Source organism: Urocampus carinirostris, chromosome 9 (genome assembly GCF_059441175.1).
Source record: "Urocampus carinirostris isolate Australia breed hairy pipefish chromosome 9, RoL_Ucar_1.0, whole genome shotgun sequence".
Lineage (NCBI taxonomy): Eukaryota > Metazoa > Chordata > Actinopteri > Syngnathiformes > Syngnathidae > Urocampus > Urocampus carinirostris.
The window spans coordinates 39952789-39977608 of NC_142357.1; the positions used below are offsets into that span (position 1 = coordinate 39952789).

A 24820-nucleotide genomic window follows, 5' to 3' on the forward strand; every position below is an offset into this window, starting at 1 on the left:
CAAAAGGATACTGCTGGAAGTGTGAATTTCCTTACGGGGATGAATAAACTATCCATCTATCTATCTAGACAAGCGTCGTAAAAACGGCTCACCGCCGTCTTATAGGAAAGGGACACGGATTGACACAAACTTAACGGTCCAAGTGAGGGAGTGACATCTTCACGAGGAACCTTCATTAGGACTGGATCTTGCTGGATTCTGCAGGTGCTATGATAAGCGTAAGGCAGACTTATCATGAAAGGATACGTTGAAGTATTTAATGAATACAGCAGGTAAATACTTCATTCAACTATTTGGATGAGCATAAAATATGAAGTCAATGAACAACGCGGAAGTTGAAACATTTACAGTTAAACATTCGAACAATTGATTCCATTTAACACGGCGCGCATTCGAAAATACGACGCGCTGTCCCTTTAAAAAGAAACGGGACAAGATCTGGACTTTGTTCCCGACCTCCTTTTTGGGTCTCCGCGGCATGTCGTTGACGCCGGGGTTAAACAAAGTTGAATGAAAGGCCGGACCCGCCCCCTTTGCTCTCTCTCCGTTCTCTCTTTTCTTCCTTCTCCGTTCTCTCCCGGGCAACGTTCCTTCTGGCCTTTTATTTTTGCACCATGTCGTCGGGTCGGTTAGCGCGCCTGCGTCCCCCGTCTCTCTGGCCCCCGCGTCCCCCGTCCCGCTGGCCCTCGCTGCCGGAGCCTCAAGTGAGTGGTCCTCCGAACCCCGACTGAAATTCTTCGGCGCCGGCCGACCGGAACGGACTTTGGTTCCGACCCGGGGGGACGCGCCTCGCGGGCACGGCGAGTCCCGTCGCTTCGGGCCAACTTATTGGATGGGTTGACCTTTGAACCGGCGGGCTGAAATCTTATAAGTGAAGTCCTTTTCTGCTGTGTTTCGGGGGCCCGCCAAGGGATCTCCTATTGAGGAGCGGCCCCCGAAACACTTTTGGATCTTGAAAGGCAAAACAGGGGACATTGGCATGCCGGCGGTGCCGTCAAATTGCCGGTATTGGGTTAGATTGTCCCAAATGCCCCGCCGAGCAGGCGGTAGCAGCAGGACAATCAAACGCATAGCCTGATCATGAAAACAGGAGCATACGCATCCCTTTAGGCAAGCTCTTTTTGTCAGTCCTTCTATTTGAGTGGGTTAAGGCGTCGACCCCTGCCGGGAAGTTCTTTTCCGTATCTTTTGTCGATTCCGTCGGAATTCTTTTGCTGTGGCGTTGGCGTCGTGTTGGCAAATATCCGGTGAAGGTACCTTTGTGTCCGTCCTTGCTTTTGTTTGTCATTTTGCTTCGGTTCAATAAGACACCTTGCGCCATATATATATACCTCGAGGGGGTCAGAGAAAAGCGGATGTCGTCGCGACGGCAGTCCGAGCGACGCGCGTGCTGTCTCATTCATGTAACAAGGCGTACGTCAGCGGACGCCAGCTCGGACTCTGCTGCCCCCTACGGCCGAGGCGGCGCGTGCGTCAGCCCCTCGCGGCGATAGCGGTGGGAATTTGGGCCAAACGCTTTCATAAGCTTTTCGGATGGTGATCTCGCGACTAGGTTATTTCTATGTTATTACCGGGTTGTCACGATGAGCTCCGTCGAGCGCTACACGTCACGCCTGTTAGGATCGGCGTTTCCTAGGAAATCCAAACGACTCCTATTGTTAGAAAAAGACCGCGGGCTACTCAGGTGGTCTTAGAAGGACACCGTGTCGGAGACCCCAGATTAAGGCAGCAGCCAGCCAATCAGATCAAGTTTGAGTCTGCCTCGACCTCTAAACTGTTTTTACCGTTCAAAAACATGGCTGATCTCATTTGTGCTCAGGGGATGCAACACGGCCGCTTTTCTTCCCCTTTGTCTTCTTCTTCTATATCTTCTTTTTTTTCATCCTCTCACCCTTCTCTTCCTTCTTCTTCTTTTTATTTTTTTTCTCTTCTTTCCCTTCTTTTTCTTTTCCTTCTCCCGTTTTTCCTCCATCTCCTTCTTCTCCTTTCGCAAAACGTTCGACAAACGTTAGCCCGACGCAGGTTTTCACGTATGTTGTGTCAGCGTTCGGCAGGCCTTTCCACGGGAGAAGAAGGAGGCGGAGCCTTGTACGAGTTCCGCACCTATGGGATTCACCCGCACCTAAGCTCCGCCTTCCTGAAGCTCACCGAGGAGAAAATACACCTGAGGACCGCCCACTCGGAGCTGATCGGCTACTGGAGCGTGGAATACGGCGCCCTGAACCAGGTCTTCCATATTTGGAAGTACGGTAAGGGGTCCGGCAGAGGCGGAGGCGGCAAGGGGGGGGGGTGTTTTGGGCCCCGTCCCCTCCCCCGACCTCAGTTCCCGTTCGTTTCCTAGATTCCTTCGGGCAGCGGGCGGGGGTGCGGGCGGCCTTAGCGAAGGACGAGCGCTGGACGGGCGAATACTTGAGTCGAGCCATCCCCATGTTGAGCCGCCAAGAGAACCACGTCGCCGCCCTGCTGCCCTGGAGCCGCCTAGGCGCCCCGCCGCATCCCGGAGGTACTTTTGGGCCACTATCAGGACTTTTTTTTTTCTGTTTTCTGGTTGTTTTGGGGTCAATTCTCTTGTCCTTTTCGGGGGGGTATGTTTTTATGTTATTTTTAGGCTCTTTTGGGATCATTATTGCTTGTTTTTATTGGACATTATTTTTGCAATTTCAGGTTGTTTTTGGGTCATTTTTGGGTCGGGTTTATGCTCTTTACCACTCCTTCTTTGGGTCGGTTTTTTGGAATTGTTTTTAGGGTCTTTTGGGGTCATTTTTGGCCCTTTTTAGTCATTATTTTGTTTGTTTTTGGGTCATTTTGGGTCTTTATTATTATATTTTTTATCCTTTTTACTGTCATTTTGTCATTTTTGGATGTTTTCTGGTCATTTGATTGATCATTTCTGGTCTTTTACTGGTCGTTTTTGGGGTGTTTTTTGATTTGGCCACATTTTGATCAATTTTAGGGTCTTCTGGGGTCTTTTCTGGTTGTTTTCACCTTTTGCTATATTTGGGTGTTGTTGGTCATTTTATTGATCATTTCTGGTCATCTTTTTGGCCGTTTGTTAAAAATCGTTCTATTATTTGTTTTGGTTCATTTTTTGTTGTTTTTGGGTGAGTTTTTTTGCCTTGTATTGTTCTTTTGGTGTCATTTTTGGCCTTTGATTGGGTCGTTTTCTGGGTGTTTTTCAGTCGATTGATGATCATTTTTAGGGTTTACTTTTGGTCTCCTTATTGTTCGTTTTTTTCGCGTATTTTGTGATTTGGTTGTTTTTTTTCTTCCTTCTTTTCTTTGTGATCGTTTTTGGCCTTTGACTGGGTTGTCATCGGGTGTTCTTTCATCTTTTGGGGCTTTTTGGGTCATTTTTGGTCTTCTATAAGTGTTTTTCGGGTGTTTTGAAAGTCTCGGGTTTTCTTTTTGTCATCGTTTTTAGGGGCTTTTTGGTCGATTTCGGTCATTTTTGCGGTGTGTGTTTTTTTCCCGATTCATTTCGCGTCTCGAAGACATCAAGGAGATAGAAAGCCTGGGGAAATTCACGGAGACGCTATTTGGAAATGAACCGAATCGTCATCGCCAACAAGGTGTCGAACATCGTCGGCAAAGAGATTAGACACGGCACTCGCGCATGTCCCGCATAACTTGCCCAATTTCGTTGTCACAATATGTTAACCCAGTTTGTAACAATGACAGTAAAGGTAGATTCTATTCTATTCTATAACGCGTTTGCTCCGGTCAGGCGTTTTCGAGCTGACTCAAGTCCGGTTGCGCGCCGGCGGCGCCGACGAGTGGGCGGAGTCTCTCCGGGAGGCCGTCACTTCCCACGATGCATCCGGAGCACGCGGCCCGGCGGCCGTCTTCCGCAGCAGCGTCGGACGGCTGGACACAGGTACGCGCACCTTTCTTTATGATCCCTCGAGAAACGAGAGCAAAGGTCTTCATCGATTGGCCGAAGGCTAATATAGAAAATCTCCTCGATTTTGAAAATCCGGGCGTCTTAACCGGTGACACGATCGTTCCACGTTTTCTTCAAAAGTTCATCCGAAGTGGACTCTTTCTCCGCAATGTTATTTTTGTCGTCGTTGTCTCGTTGTGTATTCTTAGCTTTTGTAGTATTTCTCTTTTCCTTTTCAAAATGAACACAAAATAAGATACTGTACGGGGTCTCTGTTTTAAGCGCTTCATTTGATATTTGCTCTTACGGTATTTCTGTAACAGATTTGTAGTACTTCTGTCGTATTATCTAGTACTTCTGTCATAGTGTTTATATACAGTCGTTGGATTTTTGTAGGAGTATTAATATAGTATTTTCTTTTTTGTTGTTCTGCAGTACGAGTATGTTTGTAGTGTTTCTGTAGAAGTCTTTTTCTAGTATTATTTTGCAATATTCCCGTAGTAGGTTCTCTGTAGTATTTCGGTATTATAAGTCAAGTCGTGTTTATTTGTTATAGCCTTGTATCACAAGGAGTCTCGAAGGGCTGCACGATGGAAACATACGAGCGTAGTACATTTTCAAAATGGATTCATTTGGTCCGGGAGCTTCCCTGCTACTGGTTACCATGGAAACCAGTACGATGTGTTTCACGTGGAGGAGCAAAACCCAAACCAAAAGAAACTAGCGGTATTGTTCTATTTTCGTAGTTTCTTTTCAGAATGAAAGCAAAATAATACATTAGGTTCTCGTTTCCCAGCACAAAATTGGAGATGTAGTTTTGTAGTAACGAACGAAGTATTTCCGTATGGTAGCAGGACCCCGTTCCTATATTTCTTTCCCCCTATCTGGATCGAAAGCCAAAGAAGGCCTTTTTTCTTTTTCAGTTTACGAGCTGCGTTGGTTCAAGAGTGCCGACCGGCGCGCGGAGGCGGAGAGGGAGGAGTCAGGTGAGGAGGCCCCGCCCACCCGCCGATGACGTCATCGCCGCGTGACACGCCTTCTTTTAGGCACAGGGGGCGCTCTGCGCCTGGTGAAGTCCCGGAGCAGCAAACTGATGTTCCCCTGCTCCTTCTCGCCGCTCAAGTGATCGGCCGGCGCGTCCGTCCCACGCCGTCCGTCGCGCCGCGGGGGCGGGACTCGGCCTCGGCGATTGCGGAAACGCCCCGTGCGTCGTTCTCTCTGCCGACCAATAAAGTGCGCCTCGCTCAATAATTCTTGTTTTGGGGGTCTTCCTTCCGAAGGGGGTCGTGAGCACGTAATAGCCTAGCGTGGTCTCATGCTAGCATGCTAACGCTAGGCGGTCACGCCACACGGAACTTCCTGGCTTTGTTTGGAAGCCGGTCTCCGCATTGTCTCGGACACTTCCTGTTTCCTGTCGGCCGCCTTTCGCCGCTCTAGGGTGCCCGGGACCGGGAAGTGAAGCCAGGGAGAGGAAATAAGGTCGAGCGGGTGGGGGGGCGCGCTCTGACTCTCCTGCAACTTTCCAAAACAAGGACTCGTCTTGTACAACTCACCGTCTTGCTGCTATAACCAGGTTTGTTATTCCCAGAAGAATGAAGAGAAAAAGAAAGACAAAGAGAGAGAAAACGAAAGGAATGAATAAAGAGAAAATGGAGAACAAGAGAGTAAGACAGAAAAAAAGTAGGAGAGAAAAAGAAAAGGAGAAAGAAAGCCAGAGAGAGAGAACAAGAGGAAGAGAGACAGAAGGCGAAAAGAAAGAAAGTAAGACAGAAAGATAAGTAGGAAGTAGGAATAAACTGACTCGGTCCAGCACAAAAAAAATAAAAATAATAATTCCACTAGAAAATCCCAACGACCAGCACCGGTGAGCTCTTTTTGGAACAGGTCCGCAGACACCTCGCCTGACCTCAGGGGGGCGCCACCTCGGGGAGCCTCGCTCCACAATGTCTCCAAAGTGCTTTCTGTGCTTTTTGACGCCGTTTTCTGCCTAAGGTTGTTTAGGTCCAGCTTTTCCGATCGCACCAACAACAGTTATCCCGCTGATGCCGGGAATACCAATTTCTCTCTTGACGATTTACTCATAGAGCGCAATAGCGAGAACCGTGGGACGACAAGGACAAAAAGGTCCAAAGAGGGACGCCTATCCCGACTATTTTCGGGCGGCGGGCAGGGGACACCCTGAACTGCTTGCCCACGAGTCAACTTAAAAAAAATTGTGAACTTTAATCACTGTTTATGTTACTTTGACAATTTTCCTGGTTTTCACGGTTATCGGTTATCTGTAGTTGAAAATCGAGCGTTCGGGTCTCATACTTTTCGTCTCGTTCGTTTCCTGAGACCAAATGCGTCATTTGAAAATGCTTCAACATTCAATTGCAGTGAGATTTTGCTTTTGTCTCTCCGTCTATTCGACTCTGAAACCCCCAAAGGAATGTCAAAAACGTTTATGTTCAATGCAAATCTAGCGCTAATTCAGTGAGCAAGCTAGTCAAAGTATCACAGTAAATGAACCGAAATACCTTCAATAACATTTTGTTCGATGTCAATCGTTAATTGCCAAACTAGAAATGTTGTCGAGGCCATCTCATGTTTTGTCGAACCTTTCAAGTTTTGTTGCTTAGAAAGGTAATGGCAAAGGGTATCGGGCTTTTCCCGAGTTATTGTTGTGTATCAGCGCCCTGATGCTAGCGGGATCGAGTATTACTGTAGTGGGTGAACGACGATTGTGTTTGATGTTGCTATTATGGTTTTGGAGTTTTTCCTTGCCCTCGTGTAGGTTTTAGATCAGGGTATGCTGTCATAATAGTTTGTCGTTTGCAATCATCTGTGGTCTTTGCAGCCCTTTTGAGACTCCTTGTAATGAAGGGCCAAACCAATAAACAGGACTTGACTTGAGGTTTTGGAGTTTTTCCTTGCCCTCGTGTAGGTTTTAGATCAGGGTATGCTGTCATAATAGTTTGTGGTTTGCAATCATTTGTGTTCTTTGCAGCCCTTCGAGACTCTTTAGGATTAAGGGCCCAGCAAATAAACAGGACTTGACTTGACAGAAAACAAACTCAAGTTTGCATCCGTTTTGGAATCGGAATGGAACTCGGAAGTAGAGAGGACGTCGGAAAGGGGAAACGGAGCGCTCTTTTTCAAGCGGTGTGCCGCGAGACCCCGTCTACTATCCCCGATTGTGTTCTCCGTTCAGGTAAACCTGGTTGGAACAGTCATCCATTCCTCTAGGTGGCGGCGTTTTGGTACAATTCTCAGCTCCTGATAAATAGATCATGGCTTCTTTTGCTTTTGGAGGAAGGTCTTTAACGTCGCACCGCACAAAAACAATCAAAATGTGAATTTCCCTTCGGGGATGAATAAAGTATCTATCTATCTATCTAAAATGGTGAAAATCTTGGACGGCCTCTGCGTAGCGTCGCCATATACCAACAAAAAAGTTTGCTTTTCCTACAAAATCCTTTGCGCTTTTTATTCGAGAGAAAAGCAAACATCTATGAAGGCCTTGCTAGCTGCTAACGCTAGCTGCTAACGCTAGCCACTAAAGCTAGCCAGTAAGGCTAGCCACTACTGGTAGTCACTAACGCTAGCCACTAACGCTAGCCATTAACGCTAGCCACTAAAGCTATCCACTAAGGCTAGCCGCTAACACTAGCCACTAACACAACTCACTAATACTAGCCACTAAGAATAGCCACTAACGCTAGCCATTAACATTAGCCACTAATGCTACACACCAATGCTAGCCACTACTGCTAGCCACTAACGCTCGCTACTGATGTTAGCCACTAACGCTAGCCACGAAGGCTAACCACCAACGCTAGACTCTGATGTTAGCCACTAACGCTAGCAACTAATGTACGCACTAACGCTAGCCACTAACGTTAGCCACTGACGTTGGCCGCTAACGCTAGCAACTAATGTACACACTAACGCTAGCCACTAACAATAGCACCCAATGCTAGCCACTGATGTTAGCCATTAACGCTAATCACTAGCACTACACACTAACGCTAGCCACTAATGCTAGCCACTTTCGCTAGCCCTTGACGCTAGCTACTAACGCTAGCCTCAGCCTGTAAAACTGGTCTTTGTCAAAGAAGATGAAAAGGAAGGGCATTTTCGCCACGGGCTCACGTTTGCGTCTACATCGAGCGATCATTTGAGCTCCTTTGAAACCCGAAGTAGCACTTCCTGCGGTGCGTCTCGGGCAAGTACGGCCCGTAGGGGCCCGTCCGGAGAGGGCCGTTGTTTATTCTTGGTAGTGGTGGGCTCCCTTGCATAGAAGCGGCTTTCCCTGGTTACCACTAGCGGGACGGCGCTCCGACACGGCACCCTCATCGTCCGGCGGCCGTCGTTACCCTGCGAAAGCGCCGGTGAAAATCCTGGCGAACAACACCGTTCGCATTTGACAAGATTTCGCCCGAAGACTCGAAAAGGGCCACGCGGACCGCCTTCATGGTGTGAATTGGAACAAAATCTCAATTTCCTTCTTCATGGTCGAGGGAAGTCTTTAAACCTTTGTTTTTTTTGCTTCCTTGCCCCGAAAATGATACGTCTCTTTCTATATTCGTAGGTGCCATTTTGCCATCAATATCCTTCCCTTTTTAATCGGTATTCAATTTTTGCTTCCGTCCCCGTTTGCAATATTCGTTTTTTCATTCTGAGAGAGACATAAAAGAGAGAGAGAAAGAAAGAAAAAGGAAACGTAGAACAAAGAAAGAGAGAGAAATGAAAGAGAGGGAGAAATAAAGTGAGAGAAAGAGAGAAAGAAAGATGGAAAGAAAGAAAAATAGAGAGCAAGAGGTAGTGAGAGGGAAGGTGAAAGAAATAGCAAAAGGAAGAGAGAAAGAGAGTAATAAAGAAAGAGAAAGAATGGAAAATACAGAGAGAAAGAGAAGGGAAGAAAGAAACAGAGAGTGGCAGAAAGAGTAAGAGAAATAGAAAAAGGAGACACCACGGGAAAGAAAGACAGAGATAAAGAAAGAGGGAGAGAGACAGAAAGAGAAGAGAGAAAGAGGGAGGAATACAGAAAGAAAGAGGAGAGAATGTCCGCATGCTGAGGTTTTGAGTTTTCCCATGCCCCCGTGCAGGTTTTAGATCAGGGGATGCTGTTTTAATAGTCTGTGCAGCCTTTTGAGACTTCTTGTGAAGAAGGGCCAAACAAATCAATAAACATGACAATTCGATGGTTTGGCGATCCCGGTGGAACGGGGCGCCCCGGAAGTCCCCGCCACAATAAAAGCATTCTTCCACTCGCTTTTAAGCGCTTTTGGTCTCGTATCTCGAGCGCCTCGCCAACAAAAAAAGCGCAAAAGACGATCGAAGAGACAGGCCGACTTTAATTTTGAAAGGGCAAAAGCGGAAACGCGTGCCGGGGATTCTCGATGGAAGTTGCGGGCGTGACGGGCGCGTCCGACTCAAGTTGGACTGAAGCGAGGAGCTCCGACGAGCGGTCCCGGAACGCCGAAGCGGTTCTGGACCGGAGCGGGTCCGAGGAGGACTCGAGGAGGACTCGAGGAGGACTCGGGATCCGCCTGCTAGACGAGACAAGTGAGTGGCGCTTCGGAGGTCAAGTGCTTCGCTTTCGGTACCGTTCTGCTTAGAAACGGCAAACGACTTTTCCGATTCTCGTCCGTTCGGGATCGACTCGCTCTCCTTTCTTCTCCTTTTCCGATTTCTACTCGGCCGTCGGGAAAAGGATTCCCGAGTCCGGTTCTGCGTCTGCGGCCAATTTGCGCCCTTTGGAGGCGAAAGGAGCCAGAAATGTTTTTCCGTCGAAAAAGTCGAGAAAGAAAGGATTCTTGAAGGGACAGGGAGTCGCGTGTCGTGCCTCCTAGTGGTATAAACGCCCTTCATTAAAGGGACAGTGTGTAAGAGGGGCGTTACTCAGGGGCTTGGCGCCCACCCCAAGAAAAGTGCATGTCCTTCCTCTAATATTGCGTATGAGGTCACTCTTCCCCCGTTATTGTGCCTGAGCGCGCTTTCATCTGAAAAAAAAGCCGTTTTGCAGCTCAGCTCCGGGTCGTTTACGTCACGTCTTTTCCGACCGCGGGACGGATGACCGCTGCCGTGGGATAGCCGTGACCGATACAGTTTTTACTAACGAATGCGGCGAATGCGACCACGAACGAAACGGCTCCAGGAGCCGGCTCCCCGCCAGCGCAGATCTAGTTTTCTTCCAGAATCTATTTTTCTCTTGTGATTGCTTAAAAGCCATTTTTTATTTCAGGGATTCTGTGCAGATTCGTCGAGTCTATAGAGGTTCAAATTGTATTGTATAGTTTTCGTGGATTTTATATCTATTTTACTCGTTGTTTTTTTCAGCGTTTATCTTGACATTTTGCTTTACCGTCTTCATTTTGAAGTCCTTCGTAATATTACATGATAAAAAATTCATGCGCGGATTCAACAACGAAAACGAGCCGACGAGCCTTTCGGGAGCCGAAAGAGACGGCTCTTTTTAGTGAGCCGAGTCGAAAGAGCCGGTTCTCTGCGACGGACCGTTGGAGTTCAATCGGAATTCTTCAACTCTTGTTTACTGCCGGTTGTTGTTTTATCGTTTCCTGTTTGTTTCGGTTGCACTTGAAGTGGAGGAGAAATGTATCGCTGCTGAGGTCCGATCGATATTCCGTTCTTCTCGATTCAACCGATCGGAATCTTGCTCCTAAAATGTCCGATTCTTGGACGCACACGTAAATAGTTACATTCCCTGGTAACGAGTTTCTTTCTTTATAGATGAATTGAGTGACTAAGCCAGTTACTTTTTAAAACAAGTAGTGAGTAAATGGTAAATGCTCTGTAATGAAATGATCTGCATTTCTATAGCGCTTTTCAAGTCAAGACTTCCCAAAGCGCTTTACAGTGTGCTTCACATTTCCCGATAGCGGCCGTGCAGCCATGTAAGGCGCTAACCTGCTTATTGGGGGTATTGGGGGTTCAGTGTCTTACCCAAGGACACTTCCACATGTAACAATGTCTGCATTTCTCTAGCGCTTTTCAAGTCAATGAAGAGCTCCCAAAGCGCTTTACAATGTGCTTCACACTTACCCATTCACACATACTCAGACACCGATAGCAGCGTCTCTCTCTCTCTCTCTCTCTCTCTCTCTCTCTCTATAATAGCATTTATTTGTTCCCTCTTTTGTGAACTTTTCCATATTTCAATTTTGACCTTTTACACGAAGCAACTTTCTCGTCGAGCGGCTCGGCGACGCCACAAAATGTCAATTCAGATGAGTGACTTTTCAGTGCAACCAATAAACTACGAAATACCATGAGAGTTTTGTCTTTAAAAAAGCTAATTGCGAAACACAATATTCCCGAGAACCGCCGGAAATTCAAATGTATACCGATCCAAAAAACGGATAGGATTCAAAAACAATGGGAACTTTATAAAGACGCGTCAAAGTCGACCAAACGGAATCCGCGAGGTCGAAGTCTCGTCGTCGTCATCATCATATCATAGTTTCTGCTGCCATGGCTTGTCCAAAATGGTGTTTTTTTTTTATTGGCGTGATGGTGAAGCAAAAGGAAGCTCTTTACTTCCTTTGTCTTCTTCCTTCAAGACGTCCCAGAATTCATTGCAGGAGGGGGGGGGGGCGTCCTCTTTCTAAGACACAATCGACAAGCCGCAGAGGATGTTGTGAAGGAGCACATTCCTCCAGGATACTTCCTGTTCCGTGCGCCGGCCGATTCCTCGGGGTTGGTACGGGTGCTTGAAATCCTTGAAAGTACTTGATTTTTTTAATGCCGCGTTCTCAAGGATTTGAAAGTGCTCGGATTTGGGGCCAAGTGCTCGTCTCGCGTCGTTTCTTAGCTTCAAAATGACTGCGACGCTGCTCTTTGCCGCCTTCCTTTTGTTATTGCACTACTACTTTGTGGTTAACGGCGGCTGGCATGAGTATTGGTGCATGCTACACCTTAACAAAGAATTATGAAATGTGTATAAGTGCAAGGAATAAGTATCGATGATGGACATTTCTCATGAGCCAGGTAGCGTTTCCTACTGCTACGGGAAGAACTTCTTGCATCCAAAAACCTATTTCTACCGAACACGGATCTCGGGAGAGATCTGTCTCCAAATATTCGCAATTTAGTCCAGATCTAAAAATCCCAAGTCTCGATAAATGCGCACGCAGGATTAAAAATCGCCGTTGTCAATCAAAGTTATATATGTGGTCATGCGAAATACAGATAGATGGATAAATACTCGATTCATCCCCGTAGGGAAATTCACACTTCCAGCAGTATCCTTTTGTTGTTTATTAACAGATGAACAGGATGGCCACAGGGTGCTGAGTTGTAGTTTAGCAACAGCGTAGTGGATGACGTCAAACGCTAGTCCAAGAGTTCGACGTCCCCGCAGTAGTTGGAAATCTTTGTGCCCAGGGTGACACCGCCTCGTGTTCACGTAGATAGCGAGTCCGCCTCCTCTTTGCTTCCCGCAGGCTAAAGTGTCTCTGTCTAACAGCGCTGAAGCCGGGTAGCTCCACAATGACTCTGTATTTTTTCATGAAAATTGTCTTTAAAAAGTGCTTGAATTTGGCCATGAAAACGGTGTACAAACCTATTCCAAATGATCATTCGTTCTTGTCAAGTGGCACGAGATTCCTAATGAAGCAAATATACAAGCCTCTGAAATCACAATAAAGAGGCAAAAAATGAAATAATAATAGTAGAAAAACGCTTCTGCTCTTATAGGTCGAGCGTAAGGCCACGTCCCGCCTCCAGACTGCTCTCGACCAATGGCACGCATGCGTTAACGTCAACGTGTTCTGTCTGATTGCTGTTGTCAGGAGTCACCACGGCGACGTCCCGGCCAATGGGAAATGTGGGCGGGACCGACGACCGGGAGCACTGGTCCCGGTGAAGCCAAAAAAAGAGAACAGAAGCGCTTTTGTCAGCGAGACAATGCTCGTCCTGTACTGGCTGGCGGGAGGTCGTTATTCCGGAGGGCGTCGGGGGGGGGGGGGGTTCGCGGCCTCGAACGGCGAGACTCGCTTTGATATCATCGTCCGGGGGGGCGTGGCAAAATTTGGTTTGTTGACGTTGTTCAGGAGGCGCGGCCCCAACCCGCAAGACTGCGTGATGTCCTTATTCCATCGGGGTGGCCTCGACCGGCGAGACTCGCTTTGATGACATTTCCTGGGGGGCGTGGCCTTGTACCCAAGGCGCGGCTTTAACTGACCGGTCCCGATGTGAGGTTAACGCTTCAGGGGGCGTGGCCGCATTCCTTCAGGCGTGGCCTTGACCGCCGAGTCATTGTACGTTCGGCGTCAATTTCGGGTCAGTGAAGTTTCCTTTAATCCTCAAGGAACGAGAACAAGCGAATGCAATTTGGTCCGTTGTCGCACCCAACCCCCTTAACAACAAAGACGACTTCTCAGTCCCTCTTGCGATCCGGTCCTATCCTCGACTACGCCATAGTATACTAATATTGGGCTCACATTTGAGGCCTCGTTTGCAGCCCTCGTTGGAGATTTTCTTTCGGCACCCTAGTAAATTTGTTCTTCCCTTCGCCATCGCTTTCTGACTCTGTAGTAGTCGGCATCTTGAACAGTCACATGGCATAAAGAACTTGTAGTAGAGCCGAAAACGGCTTCAGGCGTGCGGGAAAAGGTGCCTTTGGCGTTTTGCTGCCAAAGGTGTCCGCACCAAATTCCCCACACAACTGGCACCAGGTTTACACCGGGCTTTACCTTTGTTTCGAGATGACATTTGTTTAATTTTTTTGTTTTAATTTAGTTTGATGTATTTCTTGGACCTGTGGAAGGCCCCAGTAGCGATGGGTGGCTGTAACCAATGACAACGCGGGGAGACGTATCTCGCCATGGTCGTTACAGGATCGCTGGACTCTAACACTGCGGTGGAGAACCTTCTGGCCGCCGTCCACCTGGAAAGGTAAGAGTTTGCCATTCTGCTACGGTTCAGGCAATGAGCATTTCGATCCTGCAGGTACCAGACCACCTTCCGGAGGGCCGGCCTCCTGTCGGCCGCCGACGTGATCCACTTGGACCAGGACGCCTTGGTCAGTCTTGGAATCACCGCCACCGGGCATCGCAAGCGCATCTTGAGGCTGGTGGCGTGCGTCCAGAGGCGGTTGGCATCAGCGATCGAACAGGAACGGCCCTCGCCGCCGCCGCCGCCAGATAAGAACGGCGGGGCTCCGGACTCGGCCGCAGTGCCAAAACCCGTTCCTAAACCCAGAACTGTTTTCAACCGGCGTCGTACTGCGCCGGTGCACTTCCGACCCTCTGCGTCTGAAGTCACGTCCCCCGACCGGAGGCTCTCGGACCACGTCCCGCTCGGAGATGCCTCGCCGATGCCGGTCACCAGGTGGGACGTTTCCCTGCCGCCCGTCCCACCCAGGGCGCCTCGTCTGGTTCCGCTGACATCGTCACCCCCGTCCTGCTCCCCTCCGTCCCCCGGTTACTACAGTGGCAGCGGGACACCCGAGCCCAGGCGGGTTTCTAGCGGGCTGGAGATGGTTTCCAACGATATCTACTGGGGCACCTGCAATCCTCTCACGTCCGACAGGTTTGGGCTACTGACAAACGGGTCGCAATGAATTAGTCTCCATCAATCGATTCATTCGGCGTGACGCCCTTTTACGCTCTGTCGGCAGTTGCGACGTTTCCAGCAAAAACTCGTCGGGATCGGCCAGGCGCGACATAACGGGTGATATGGTCTTAATTTGCCGGAAACGTCGTCCGGATCCCGTCTTGACAATATCTGTCTTCGTATTTGCAGGTGACCTGGATCACGTCATCAGCCCCTATTGCGAAAGCCTTTTTCGAAGAGGCGGCATCAATTCGGCGGTGAGAAAACCAGGCACTGTTCTCTTTCCTTGTGGTGTGCCACACAATTTTAGCAGCAGCTTCACTCTTTTGAGTCAGAGTCTAGATTAGCCTTCAGAGTGAAACTCAAACGCAGTGAGTCTGACGCCAAACCACAAACCATAGACACACAATTAGCAATTTCAGTGAAATTCATGAAAAACATCAATCTACAAAAGAATGTCCTTGGAAACTCCCGGACAATTGGGTCGACTCCAGATTAGCGTCCAAACTCCACTTCAGTCCAAAACAGAGTTTTTTTTTTTTGGGCCGTTTGTTTTCTCGTTCAGACGGCCACCGGACCGGAAGGAGACAGCACAGGTGTTGGAGAAGGGGAGGATGCCGAGGATCACGGGTGAGTCTAGCGATTAAAAACGAGACGCGCCGAGACGTCTCGTGACAACCGCGGGACAGAGCGCAGAGATAACCGGATGGTGGCGTTCTCATCAGACCGCAGTCTCTGGCCGGCGAGGAGGACATGCTCATTTCTCCGTACGCAAGCTACACGTCCCTCCAAAACACCAGCACCCCTGTCCTCAGTGGCTGGCTGGACAAGCTGTCACCTCAGGGGTGCGTTCAAGAGCTGTCTCCAATTTGTGTGTGGCTGCCGTTTTGTGTCTTTTGTCTCTTTCGGTGTCTTTTTCCCTGTATCACCTGTTTAATATTTCCTGCCCTGTGTCTCTTGTCCTATGCCTCCCGGTCTTTGTTTCCCATCCTATGTCTTATAGTGTTTGTCCTGTCTCTCATGGTCTTTGTCTCATGCCCTGTGTCTCCTGCTATTTTTCTCTTGTCTTTTCTTTCCTGGTCTTTTTTTCTTGTCCTGTGTCTTCTGGTCTGTGTCTCCTGTCCTGTTTCTTCTCCGTCCGTCTCGTTTTCTCGCATTAAACTTCTGCCACGAGTACGTACAAACTTGCCACTCGGTTTTAGAAACTACGTTTTCCAGAAGCGTTTCGTCAAGTTTGACGGCAAAAACGTGACCTACTTCGGGAGTGAAAAGGTAAGTCTCTGAGTGCTCGCCGGACTTTGTACATATCTTCACATTTGCATCGCTCCTAGGACGTGTACCCGAAAGGAGTGATCCCATTGGCCGCCATCCAGATGGCCCGCCCCTCAAAAGACAATAAATTTGAAATTGTGACCAGCCAGCGGATCTTTGTCCTCAGGGCCGATAACGAAGGTACGTGCACGCCGCCATTGATACCGCCGCCATTGATACCGCCGCCATTAATGCCGACTCTGGTCGCCCGTCAGCGGCTCGGCGGCGTTGGGTGTCGACGCTGCAAGACCACATTCGAGATCAGCGGGCGTTCGGGCGACGCTGGTTGGGTCCCGGTCCGCACTGTCAGAAACACGGCTTCCTGGAACTTAAGGGAACTAAGTCCAAAGTCTACGTGGCTCTCAACACCGAGGAGATCTGGCTCCACAAAAGCCAGCAGGTGACTTTCGCTCGCAGAACCCATCAAAACCACTTTTCCGATCTAAGTAGCCATTGTCCCTGGACGACCGCTTTCAGTGTTTCCGAACGGGGATCGGCATGACGGTGATAGAGCTCCGGGGGGCCACCATCCGAGACGCGAAACACAAAAGTTTCGACCTCATCACTCCTTTCAAAACCTTTAGGTAAAGTTTACATCTTTGAGGGTCTTCTTTTTTTCTACGCTCTCATTAACCGATCTGCGTCTCTCCAGCTTCACGGCAGACTGCGAGCGCGAGAAGCGCGATTGGACGGAAGTGTTGCAGGACGCCATTGCCGAGACTCTTTCTGACTACGAGGTGGCGGAGAAGATCTGGTCCAACCGCTCCAACCGGACCTGTGCTGACTGCCGGGCCGTCAACCCCGATTGGGCCTCCATCAACTTGTGTGTGGTCATCTGCAAAAACTGCGCCGGTACGCCTGAGTTATATGCACGCTTACAGCTAGTGTTTGGGCAAATGTTCCTAACCTTGGTTGGACTGCTGAGTGCAGGTCAACACCGGGGCCTAGGGACCATGGTCTCCAAAGTCCAGAGTCTCAAGCTGGACACCAGTGTGTGGAGTAACCAGATTGTGCAGGTGAGACCGGAATCATAGAGACCCTTCTTATCCGAAATTGGGGCTCTCCCCTGTTCTTCCCGTCTTCTCTCATTATTTGGAGTGTCTACCAAATTTCTATCGGTTTTGTTTCTGTTGACACGCTAGCTTTTTATCATGTTGGGTAACGACCGCGCCAACGAGTTCTGGGCGGCCCACTTGTCCCAGTCGGACGAGTTGGATTGCGATGCGCCACCTAGTCGCCGGAGGGAGTTCATTAGTCAAAAATACAGAGACGGACGCTTCCGACGCGACCATCCGGCGTTCAGCAGCCAGGAGCAGCTACTCAAGGTACTGTCACCTGTTCTAATGCGCAATCAGAGTTCAAGTTGTGCATGGTACATACACTACAATTTTTGGTGGATTCCTTCAGGTTCTGTGTTCTGCTGTCTCGGAACACACGCTCCTCAAAACTGTCACTCACATCTTTGCCGAGGCCAGAACCAATGACCCGAGTGTGGGCGCAATCGTGCAACAACCGTCCAGCTACCAACCGCATCGATACTCCGCCTCGGGTCAGAAACCGTGCCATGATATTCCTAACTGCTGAAACAGTCGCAGAAGAAGGTCTGAGACAGCAGCGTTTTCTTTGGCCGGACTCTTTCAGATCCCGGTGTTTACGACGAGATCATGAAGACGGTTCTTCATTCTGGGTTCCTCTTCAGGTCCAGTTGCACCGGCAGCAGCCGAGGAACGATGTGCCGCCGTTCGCGAGAAGGTTGTTGTCTAAGTCTTGTTTGAGTTTTTTCTGTCCGCTTCATACCCCGTGAACTTCTGCAGACTTCCAGAAGTTCTGGTGCTCAGTGGACAGGTCCCTTTTGTTCTACCAGTCAGAGCGATCGCTGGAACCGTGCCTGGAGATCAGTCTGACGGACGTGGTGTGTTTGGGGGTCAGCCGACCTGATCCGTCCCACAAGGGATTTGCAGACAGGTAACCTCTTTGCTCAGCACCGCGATCCAGAACCGCAAATCGAGCAGTTTTCTGGCCCAGGTTCCGGTACACTTTCGATCTCTATTTGACCACGGACAAAGTCTATCAGTTCGCCGTGGAATCCGCAGAGGCTCTGCACACCTGGACCAGCGCCATTGGGAAGGTCAGATTCGTTTTTAGGGGCAGGTCCCGATGTGAGGCTCATTGGCAGTCTTCTGACAGTTAACGGGAAAACTGCCCTTTTCAGGCAGCGACTCCGCTCAGCTGTCACTGCCTGCTGACCCGGGAGTTTGAGCGGATCGGACGTTTGCGGTACCGAGCCATGTTGGACCCTCAATGTTGGAAGGAAGCTTACTTTGTCCTGCAGAAGTCCAACCTCTTCATCTGCCCCCAAAATGACGGTGCCGCCGAAGACATCATCAACCTAAAGCGTCTCCAGGAGCTAAGTGAGTCTCTCGAAGGAATGCCTTCGGTTTTTGTGTTGCTGACAGTTTGTTTTGAAGGCGTGGCTTCGGAAAACCAGAACAACGAGAAGAAAGAGATCCTGGTTCTGGTGGAGAAGGGGAGGTGAGCAATTTGGCCTCAGGTTGCTTTCATTCGGGCTGCTGTGACGCCACCCTTGTGTCAGGACGTTGCAACTGCAGGGCGTGGGCCGGGTCGACTTCACCTGGTGGTACACGGACATCCGACGTGCCGGCGGTGGGAAAGGAAACGCTCTCCGAGATCAGCAACTGAGCCGGAACGACATCCCCATCATCGTGGACAGCTGCATCGCCTTCATCACGCAGTACGGTCAGTAGGCCGTGAGCTGCTGTGGGTGCGGCCACTGCCCGGGGAGTGGCTTTTGCCGTTTCTCAGGTGTGGCGCTAACGCTCGCAGGTCTGGGTCACGAGGGAATCTATCGGAAGAACGGGGCCAAGTCCAGAATCCGACTGCTGATGGAAGCCTTCCGCACGGACGCTCGCGACGTCAAACTGCGCATCGGGGACCATTTCATAGAGGATGTGACGGACGTCCTCAAGCGCTTCTTCAGGGAGATTGACGATCCTGTCTTTGTTGCCGACCTACACCCGTTGTGGCAGGAGGCCGCCAGTGAGTCTTCTCTTTGTCTCCTGTCTTGTGTCTCCCTGTCTTATTTCTCTAGACCTGGGTCTCCCAGCCTTTTTCTCCTGTCCTGTGTCTCCCAGCCTTTTTTTCTCCTGTCTTGTGTCTCCTGGTGTTTTTCTTGTTTTTTGTCTCCTGCTTTCTGTGTCTCCTGTTCTTTGTCTCCTGTCATGTGTCTCCTGGTCATTGCTAAGCGTCTGGCACTGGCTAAACGACTCTCTCGTGTGCTCCTCAGAAATCCTGCTGAAGGCCTCCAGGTTAGACCGCTACAAGGAGATCATTCGGACTCTTCCGCGAGTCAACCGCTTGACTCTGGCGGCCCTGGTCAGCCACCTTTACAGGTGAGTAGTGCCCGGTATTCCCTGCCCCCCTGTGTGCGCCACCCAATCTTAATGTGTTTTTCCCTCCAGGGTTCAGAAATGCGCAGACTTGAACCAGATGTGCACAAAAAACCTGTCGCTGCTCTTTGCTCCAAGCCTCTTCCAGACTGATGGCAAAGGAGAACACGAAGTCAAGATCGTGGAAGATCTCATCGACAACTACTTGTATCTTTTTGACGTGAGTACGAGCATGGTCTTCTGCTCTGTGAGGATGATAACCTTTTTTCTACTATGCTCTCTGTCATAATCAGGACCAAACTCACACATGTGACATACACAGCAGCTAAAATCATAGGCCTACCGTCACTCAAACACTCAGACTTAAGTAACAGGTCCATCATCCGCAAACACAACAGACCAGAATATCACTCACCCATTACATCAATAGTCGATACTGTAATTGTCAGGGAGCAGATACAGGGCAAAAGAGTTAGGAGGGCCCGCCTCGGGAAAAGCCTGATCTCCGCTGCCACCGTCCTTCTAAACAACAAGCCTCGCTGACCCCTCCATTCAGTCTGCCTTCATTGTCCCACCGTCATTCTGCTGTTACTGAAATGCATGTTGTTTTCCACCGCTACAGTCTGTGGAATTGAATTTCCTTAAAAGGACTAATACATTCAATGTAATCTAATCCGATTGGTCGCCAGATTGACGAGGAGCAACAGAATCAGATGGACTTGGAGATCAGCCTCATCACCTCCTGGAAGGACACCCAAGTAATATGGCTGACTGCTGGGCAGGGTGGGGGGTGTCAAAGTAGTGGGCGTGGTCATAGGACTCAGCCAGCCTTTTGTGTGTTCCCAGTTGTCTCAGGCTGGAGATCTGATCATCGAGGTCTACTTAGAGTCCAAGACGCCGGACAGCTGCATCACTCTTAAAGTAAAGAAGTTCTCATCAATGGGATGCTTCTGTCGCTACCCTCAAAATATTTTGCCCCTCCCCCGTTAAGGTGTCGCCTAGTATGTGTGCTGAGGAGCTGACCAATCAGGTCCTCTACATGAGGAACGTCCCGCCCGCCGACAAATACGTCTGGATGACGTTTGAGGTCATCGAGGACGGGCAGCTCGGTGCGTTCGCCACCTGCCGCTGAACACGCGCGATGTAGGCGTGTTGCTAGCGTGTTTGACGTGTTTTTGGCTCGGTAGAGCGTCCCTTGCACCCCAAAGAGAAAGTTCTGGAGCAAGCGCTGCAGTGGTGCAAGATGGCCGACCCCAGCTCCGCATACCTGCTGGTGAAGAGGGTCCCCAAACGCGATGGTGTCGACATTCTCACCTGTGGGTTGACGGAACATGCTGAGGCTTGAGTGGCATCCCGGGTCTTCGACCTTAAGGTGTGATCTTGCGGTGTAACCTTCAGCCTACAGGTGTGACCTGACCAAGGTAGGTGTCCTGAGGTGCCGAGAGGAACCGCCCAAGCTGCTGCAGGGAAACAAATTCCAGGAGAGAAGTTTCCAGATCAAGAAGAACAAGCTTCTGCTGCTCAAAGACATGAAGGTTACTTGGCAGACAGACAGACGGATGGGGACTGACTCACCGGGACTATTGACCCTTCATTTTGTTCGTCAGAGCTTGAAAGCGGAGAAGGAGTGGCCTCTGAAGAGCATGAAAGTCTACATGGGCATCCGCAGGAAACTCAAAGCGCCCACAAGGTAAGCGGCATCTCAGGTGTGGCATTTGTGTTAAGCTAACGTGCTCATGTGCTATTCCCGCGCTAGGTGGGGCTTCACCTTGATATCGCACAAGCATCAACTGTAAGTGCCACCTGGCACCTTTTGGCAACTGGCACCAGCACATCAATTAGTGGCTTTGTGTGCCCACAGGTTCCTGTGTTGCCCCAGCGAGGCCGACTTGTGGGATTGGGTCAGCAGCTTCCTCAAAGCTCAGGTGGGTCCCCGACTCCTATCCTTCTTCTCCATCCGACTTGACCGACTCTTGCCCGCCGCCACCGTCCGCTTTGACTAACTCATGTCTGCCGCCGCCGTCCGATCTGAGCGACTCACGCCCGCCGCCCGATGCGACGACTCTTGCCCAAAATCCTATATGAGCGACTCCCCGCCGCCTCGCGATTCGCCAACGCCAGCGCTGTCCGATTTGACCCGCCGTCATTTTGTCAGAACGAGGATCCGGGCCCTCCCATCCTCCGCCGGCACTCCTCGTCCGACATCGCCAAGCAGAAGTTCGGCACCATGCCGCTGGTGCCCATCCGAGGAGACGACAGCAACCACGGCATGCTGTCGGCCAATCAAACGCTGGTGAGGACCGTCCGTTCTTATGGGGGCGGAGTCTTCTCCTTTAGTCGCTATTAAAGCCCCCCTGGTGATGATTGCGTGCGACACCACTGGCCATGGGCATTTTGTTTCTTGCGTTAGGGTTAGGTTAGGGTTATGGGTTAGGGGCTTGGGTTTGGATTTGGGTAAGGGGGTTAGGGTTTAAAGTTGGGTTTAGGGTTTAAGCTAAGAGTTGGGTTTAAAGTTTAAGGTTAGGAATTAGGGTTTAGGGTTAGTTTAAAAGTTTAAGGTTAGAGGTTGGAAGTTAAGGTTGGGGTTAGGGCTTGAAGAATAAAGTAAGGAGATTAGGATTAGAGTTTCGGGTGAGGGTCTGGGGTTAGGTTTAAAGTTTAAGGTTAGGAGTTCGGGTTAGGGTTTAAGGTTAGGTTTAAAGTTTAAGGTTAGGATTAAGGGGTAGGGTGTAGCAGTTAGGTTTAGGACCTTACCCTACGGCATGCCCGCAAGCGTTTGACCACCAAATTGTCTTTCTTGCGTCCATCCTCAGAGGAAACTTCACGACCGTCGGACGCTCTCCATGTACTTTGTGAGTGTCGGCCCCCTTGTCGGCGTCCGTCCAATCGGTGTCCTCCTGACTGTCCGGTGCCTCCGTTTCAGCCAATGAAAGTCCAGCGGGACAGCGGCGAGGACCGTTCCGGTTCGCCGCCGGAGCCGCTCTACGAAGAAGTGGGCGACTTCGGGCTGCAGGTGCTCCAATCACTGGAGACTAGCTTCCTGTCGGCCACGCCCGCAAGCACCTCGGAGGCTGGGCCACTTTCTGCCCCGCCCACTCCAGCTCAGGAGCTCCTCCTGCAGGAAATGAGTTCCGTCTTCGGCAGGAAGGGGGAGCCGAATGAGGAAGGGAAGGAACCTGGACAGGAAGAGCCTTTTGAGTGACAGCGGTGACGGGAATTACGGCTCTCGTTCGAGAATTGGCTCTTTCGGCTCACTGAAAATGAATCGGCTCTTTTGGCCCCTCGGAAGGCTCTCCAGATTCATTTTGTTGTTGCTTTCATTCAGAGATTACCGTTGTTATCATTATGTAACAATATGCATCAAATTAAGTCAAATGACGAAAGGAAAAAAAATGGGGGAAAGGAAAACAAAAAGGTAAAAAAAAAGGTTAAAAGCTAGGAAAACCGATACAAATGAAGAAAGAAAGGAAAAAGAAGGATAAAAATGATTATAATAAGTAATTATAATAAGTAAAGTAAGCAAGAAAAAAATAAGTAAACGGCAGGCAAAACAATAAGATGAAAAAGAATAAAGTAGACAAAACTCATAAGAAAACAATTAAAATGCAATCAAAAAGACGTAAACAGATGGGGGAAAAATGAAAAGGAAAAAGAGAATTAAAAATAATAAATGGATAAAAATGCAATGTAAAAGTAAAAAAAGAACGAAAAGACAAAAATAAAAAGGTAAACAGACAAAGAAAGAGAGAAGAAAAAAAACTTAGGGTAAAAGGAAATGAATAAAAGAAAAATGTATATTACTACTAATCATGTAACATTATGCACAAAGTGAAATCATAACTTGAAAATTCTATTATTTTACTAAATTATAATAGCATTTATTATTTTGTCCTGCTACAGTAAACTTTTAACACATTCCAAAAAGCAACTCGAAGTCAAGCAAATCCAAATCCTTGACGTCTACAGGACGAAATCTTCATTGAAACGGATCGACTTTTCATTGCAACACGTCAACTTTCAAACACGGAAAGACGGCAAATAGCAATCGAAACATTCGCAGACCTCAAGAAACCAACGGCAATGTTCAAAGCTTATTTAACCTGTACATACTCGACACATTTAGAGTCAAGACGACATGGGAAGAAAATGCTTTCTGGCCAATCATAAAAGCATCCTGAAGAGAGTCGGCTCATTAGGATGTTCCGTTCACGAACGACACGTTACTCCAGCCGGCGGAAAAGGAGGAACCTCGACAGGAAATGGGCTTTTGATTGACAGCCAATCACCAGGCTCATCTCGTCGTGGCGCTAGACGGCCTGCAGGCGGCAGTGTTGCTCAACGGCTCGCCGGACTGCCGCTTGCACCTGCAAATCTTTTTCTTTCTCCCACATTAAAAACATTAAAATGTGAATGGATTGATGAGTCAAGGTTTCAATTTTTATCACTTAAGCGTGTGAAAAAAAGATCGAATGGGACACGTTTTAACATTCTTGTATTTCATGGCGCCGAGGTTCTTGATTTGACGTCATAACCGTGCGACGTCATGGCGGGAGTTCGTTTGCAGCTAACTAGTGATTGTTATTTTTGGAATGTCGTTTTGCTCTTATATCAAGACTTTCTCGGGCGGCCTCATCAACATCCGAAGGATAAACGATGGCGTCGTAAGCGGCCAGTTTGTTTTTCCCTTTTCGATCGGAAGCCACGCGAAATGGAAACGATCTGCATTTTTTCTAGAGTGCTTTTCGAGTCACTGAAGAGCTCCCGAAGCGCTTTACGATGTGCTTCACACTCAGCCATTCAGCCATGCAAGGCGACTACCTGCTCACGGAGGCCATTAGGGACTTATTTAAGGGCCCTTTTACAGATAGAATGTACGCTTTCACTTCAAAGGTTCTACAAATGCAAAATGAAGCAACAACGCTACGTTTCTTTTGCCTTGGATCGAGTCTTCATTGTTATAATAATAGAATAGAATAAAAGTAGGATCTGAGATCCATTAAAGTCAGTCAACAATTTGCCTAGAAATGGGAACGATCTACGGAGAGAGCCTGTGTGGTTGCCCGCGGGCACCAGGTTGGAGACCAGTAATGTTTTTGTTTTGTTTTGTTTTTTGAGCTTCCTGCATTGTTTACCACTGTATCCAGAGCCGTCCCCAGGCATAAGCGGGCGAAGCGGCTGCCTAGGGCCTCGCAACCACGAGGGGGCCCCCGAGAGTCTTTAACTCTTTTGGTGACAACATTGTCACTTTGTCCACTCAAAAATATTTCGACAGAAATACAACAATAATAGTATACAAGATCTACAAAACTAAATGTCAAATAAAGTGCATCGAAATAGGGACCTTATCTATAATTTTGCCTTCCTTTTGAAAATCAAAAAATAGTTTTGAATTACTCCAAAAATACAACTACAGTATACTATATTACACAATACGACAGAATTATTTAATCCCAAAATACTACAAAAAAACACCAGTAATATTACAAAAGTCTTCAAAAATTAGGACAAAAATACTACTATGGAAATATTACTAGAATACTGCTTTAGAAATACATCAATTATACTTTTACTGAAATACCCAAAAATACGAATACACAATACTATAATATAAAAGACTACCGGTGAAATAATACTACAAGAGGATTACAAGAGAAATACTGCA

General features: G+C 48.8%; 2 protein-coding genes across 2 annotated transcripts; both read left to right on the plus strand.

The window, feature by feature from the left end:
* Positions 1–534: 534 nt before the first annotated feature.
* Positions 535–5131, plus strand: nipsnap3a (nipsnap homolog 3A (C. elegans)). The gene is made up of 6 exons (XM_088343820.1): positions 535–704; positions 2045–2249; positions 2342–2503; positions 3725–3874; positions 4804–4866; positions 4927–5131. The coding sequence occupies exons 1-6, from the start codon at positions 615–617 to the stop codon at positions 5004–5006; spliced, it is 750 nt and encodes a 249-aa protein (XP_088199946.1). The 5' UTR covers positions 535–614; the 3' UTR covers positions 5007–5131.
* Positions 5132–9247: 4116 nt separating this feature from the next.
* Positions 9248–23574, plus strand: arap3 (ArfGAP with RhoGAP domain, ankyrin repeat and PH domain 3). The gene is made up of 35 exons (XM_088343821.1): positions 9248–9430; positions 13625–13780; positions 13835–14416; positions 14505–14557; positions 14630–14697; positions 15006–15070; positions 15166–15285; positions 15643–15712; positions 15772–15892; positions 15967–16151; positions 16229–16335; positions 16404–16603; positions 16682–16767; positions 16894–17076; positions 17159–17300; positions 17393–17503; positions 17566–17716; positions 17777–17879; positions 17964–18162; positions 18220–18283; positions 18345–18508; positions 18596–18808; positions 19056–19161; positions 19231–19378; positions 19848–19916; positions 20005–20079; positions 20150–20267; positions 20346–20474; positions 20557–20693; positions 20766–20848; positions 20915–20950; positions 21020–21083; positions 21314–21451; positions 21972–22010; positions 22082–23574. Exons 2-35 carry the CDS (start codon positions 13710–13712, stop codon positions 22358–22360), a joined length of 4479 nt encoding a protein of 1492 aa, XP_088199947.1. The 5' UTR covers positions 9248–9430; positions 13625–13709; the 3' UTR covers positions 22361–23574.
* The last annotated feature ends 1246 nt before the right edge of the window (positions 23575–24820 follow it).